The 2,972-nt window shown below is 46.3% G+C and overlaps 1 protein-coding gene across 1 annotated transcript; it reads left to right on the forward strand.

Moving 5' to 3' along the window:
• Positions 1–1,040: 1,040 nt before the first annotated feature.
• On the forward strand, positions 1,041–2,729 carry CXCR4 (C-X-C motif chemokine receptor 4; the record flags this gene model as incomplete). The annotated part of the gene is made up of 1 exon (XM_019522476.1): positions 1,041–2,729. A coding segment is annotated over one exon (1,116 nt), but the record flags the coding sequence as incomplete, so codon positions are not given.
• Between the last annotated feature and the right edge of the window lie 243 nt (positions 2,730–2,972).

The raw sequence follows: 2,972 nt of genomic DNA on the forward strand, positions 1-2,972 counted from the left end.
ACACACACACACACCCCCCCATGCAGGCGCTGCCCGGCGCAGGGGCGGCACGTGGCCGGAGCCCGGGGGCGAGGCGGGAGTTTCACGCCGGGAGCGTTGGGGCTTTCCCGCCGCGCCGCTTTCGCTACCCGTTTGCACGGGGCTCCTCTGTTGCTCGGCAGGGCTCCCCTGCCCCTGCCCGGGATTCCCCTTCCCCCTGCCGGCACTGCAGATGCAGCCCGCAGCGGGCACAAGCGGGCTTGCTCACCATACTTGTGCCCAGAATGAGCGGGCAAAGCCCCCGCCCGGCCTGGCATCGCTGGGCAAGTGGCAGGAGATGGCCTGGGCTGACGCATCTCAGCGTAACTCTCCCTAGATACTGCAGTGCTTCCAGGAACGGTGCAAAACACCCACAAAAAATAAAATAACTCTCCCCAGAACAGCGGCGTGTAAGGGGTGCAAACAGAAAGCAGGTGCTGCTTTGGGGCGTGCGGGGAAGGGGGGTGGTGATGGTTGGGAACCTCTGGACTTCATAGATGTCGTAGACATTAGGGCTGGAAGGGACCTCAGAAGATCATCGAGTCCAGCCCCCCGCCCCAGGAGCAGGGAGTCAGCTGGGGTCAAAGGATCCCGCCAAGATAAAACCGGGACCCACTGGCCTTGGGCGATGCAGCCGGGCTCTCCCGTTCCTCACTGTCAGCACTGAACCGTAGAGCAGAGGTTCTCGGACTGGTCCGGGACCGCCGCTCGTCCGCGAGCTCCGTTCAGGTGGCCCGCAGGCAGGTTGTGGGATGATCGAGAATACCTGTGCTTGTAAGGTATTAAAATAGGAGTTGTGTGCTCTGATTTGTAGACCAGAAAAAAATGTACGTGGTCCACCGAGACCCTCAGCAATTTTTTCTGCAAAAAAAAAAAAAAAAAGTTTGAGAACCACTGCTCTGGAGAGTGACATGGTAGAGAAATGCAGTTATCCTTCATCACCATGGCTGTTTCCCAGGCACTTAATTCATTCTTCTATCCCCCTAGGGGTCGAAGCTTTACTTGGCTTCTCTGTATTGTGAAGTGTCTTGGATGAGCTGGAGCTAACAGCTGTTCTTTTTTTACTCCTATTATTGCAGTGGTCTTCTGGGGTCTCCTTTGAATTCCCCGATAATGGCACCGATGAGGTTGGTTCAGGTGAACTTGACCTTAAAGAGCCATGCTACTGGCAAGAAAATGCTGATTTCAACCGGATCTTTTTGCCAACCATCTACTCCATCATCTTCCTGACGGGAATCATTGGCAATGGATTGGTTATCGTTGTCATGGGCTACCAGAAGAAACTGAGAAGCATGACCGACAAGTACAGGTTGCACCTGTCAGTGGCCGACCTCCTGTTTGTCATCACGTTGCCATTCTGGTCTGTGGATGCAGCCATAGGCTGGTACTTTGGGAAGTTCCTTTGCAAGGCCATACATGTCATTTACACAGTCAACCTGTACAGCAGTGTCCTGATTTTGGCCTTTATAAGCTTAGATCGTTACCTGGCTATAGTCCATGCTACCAATAGCCAAAGACCAAGAAAGCTGCTGGCTGAAAAAATAGTCTATATAGGTGTGTGGCTTCCAGCTCTGCTTTTGACGGTGCCTGATCTAATCTTTGCCAAAACTAGCGAAGTAGGAGAAAAGTACCTTTGTGACCGCATATACCCTCATGACAACTGGCTGATTTCTTTCAGATTTCAGCATATCTTGGTAGGACTTGTTCTGCCTGGTCTAATAATCCTGATTTGCTACTGTATTATCATTTCTAAGCTGTCACACTCAAAAGGTCACCAGAAGCGCAAAGCCTTGAAGACTACTGTCATTCTCATCCTTGCTTTCTTTGCTTGCTGGCTCCCTTACTACATTGGCATCAGCATTGACACCTTCATCTTGCTAGGGGTCTTCAGACCACGGTGCAGTTTTGAGACGATGGTAACCAAATGGATCTCGATTACAGAAGCCCTAGCATTTTTCCACTGTTGCTTGAATCCAATTCTTTATGCCTTCCTGGGTGCCAAATTCAAAACGTCGGCACAGAATGCTTTGACATCAGTCAGCAGAGGATCAAGCCTAAAAATCCTCCCAAAAGGCAAACGTGCGGGACATTCTTCTGTTTCTACAGAATCGGAGTCTTCGAGTTTCCATTCCAGCTAACGCTGTCTCCTTGCCAACATTTTACAATAAAGAACAATTTTTCAAAAGAAGTTCCACAAGATTTCTGAAAAAACAAGACTGACTATAATGTACAGATTTATATACAGCTGGAGTTTTATATTGTTTCTTTTAGCTTCTGTGAATTTAATTGACTTATTTATATAAACGCTTCCATATTGATGACAAAGTGTCTAGGCAGGACCTGTGGACAAGTGGTTAGTTCACAAAGTTTCAGTGCTTTTTCTGGTTGTATAGGTATGTGAACTAAACACTTCTAGGAGCGTAGTGAGTGACTGTTTAAAATATGTAAAAATGTTTGATTGTTTGTATGTACATATTTTTGAGTTTTTGCTGTTTAAAAATTCCTAAACTTGTGATTGATATTCCAGAATTTCTCCCTTTACTGTAAGTTGTTTGGTTTACAATAGTTTAATTCTGCTATAGACAATGGCACTTATAACCAAAGCCTTCTTTGTCATGTGCTAGATATTTTTTTTCAGTTCTCCATATTGGTTTGGTTTGCACAACTCTGTTGTGTAAGGTTGTTAATAAAAACATATGATTCAAACAAAATTTGAGTGATACTTTCATTTAAACTTTCATTCAGTTGACTTCTTTATCTTATTACTGTGCTACTTTGATTTGCAGTTACTTAATGCCAGGGTAACATGTCTTGGAAACTAACATAGTTTGCTTGATATGCCTAGAGGAAAATACTAGGTTTACATGGGTTGTTTGTCTATTGAAGAGACGGACAATCTCAGAAATAGGAACTTGTGCTGCCCGTGGCATTTAATCTGTCTGGATTTATTTGTT

This window comes from Gavialis gangeticus, unplaced genomic scaffold, assembly GCF_001723915.1.
Source record: "Gavialis gangeticus isolate Ggan-Ray unplaced genomic scaffold, GavGan_comp1, whole genome shotgun sequence".
Classification (NCBI taxonomy): domain Eukaryota; kingdom Metazoa; phylum Chordata; order Crocodylia; family Gavialidae; genus Gavialis; species Gavialis gangeticus.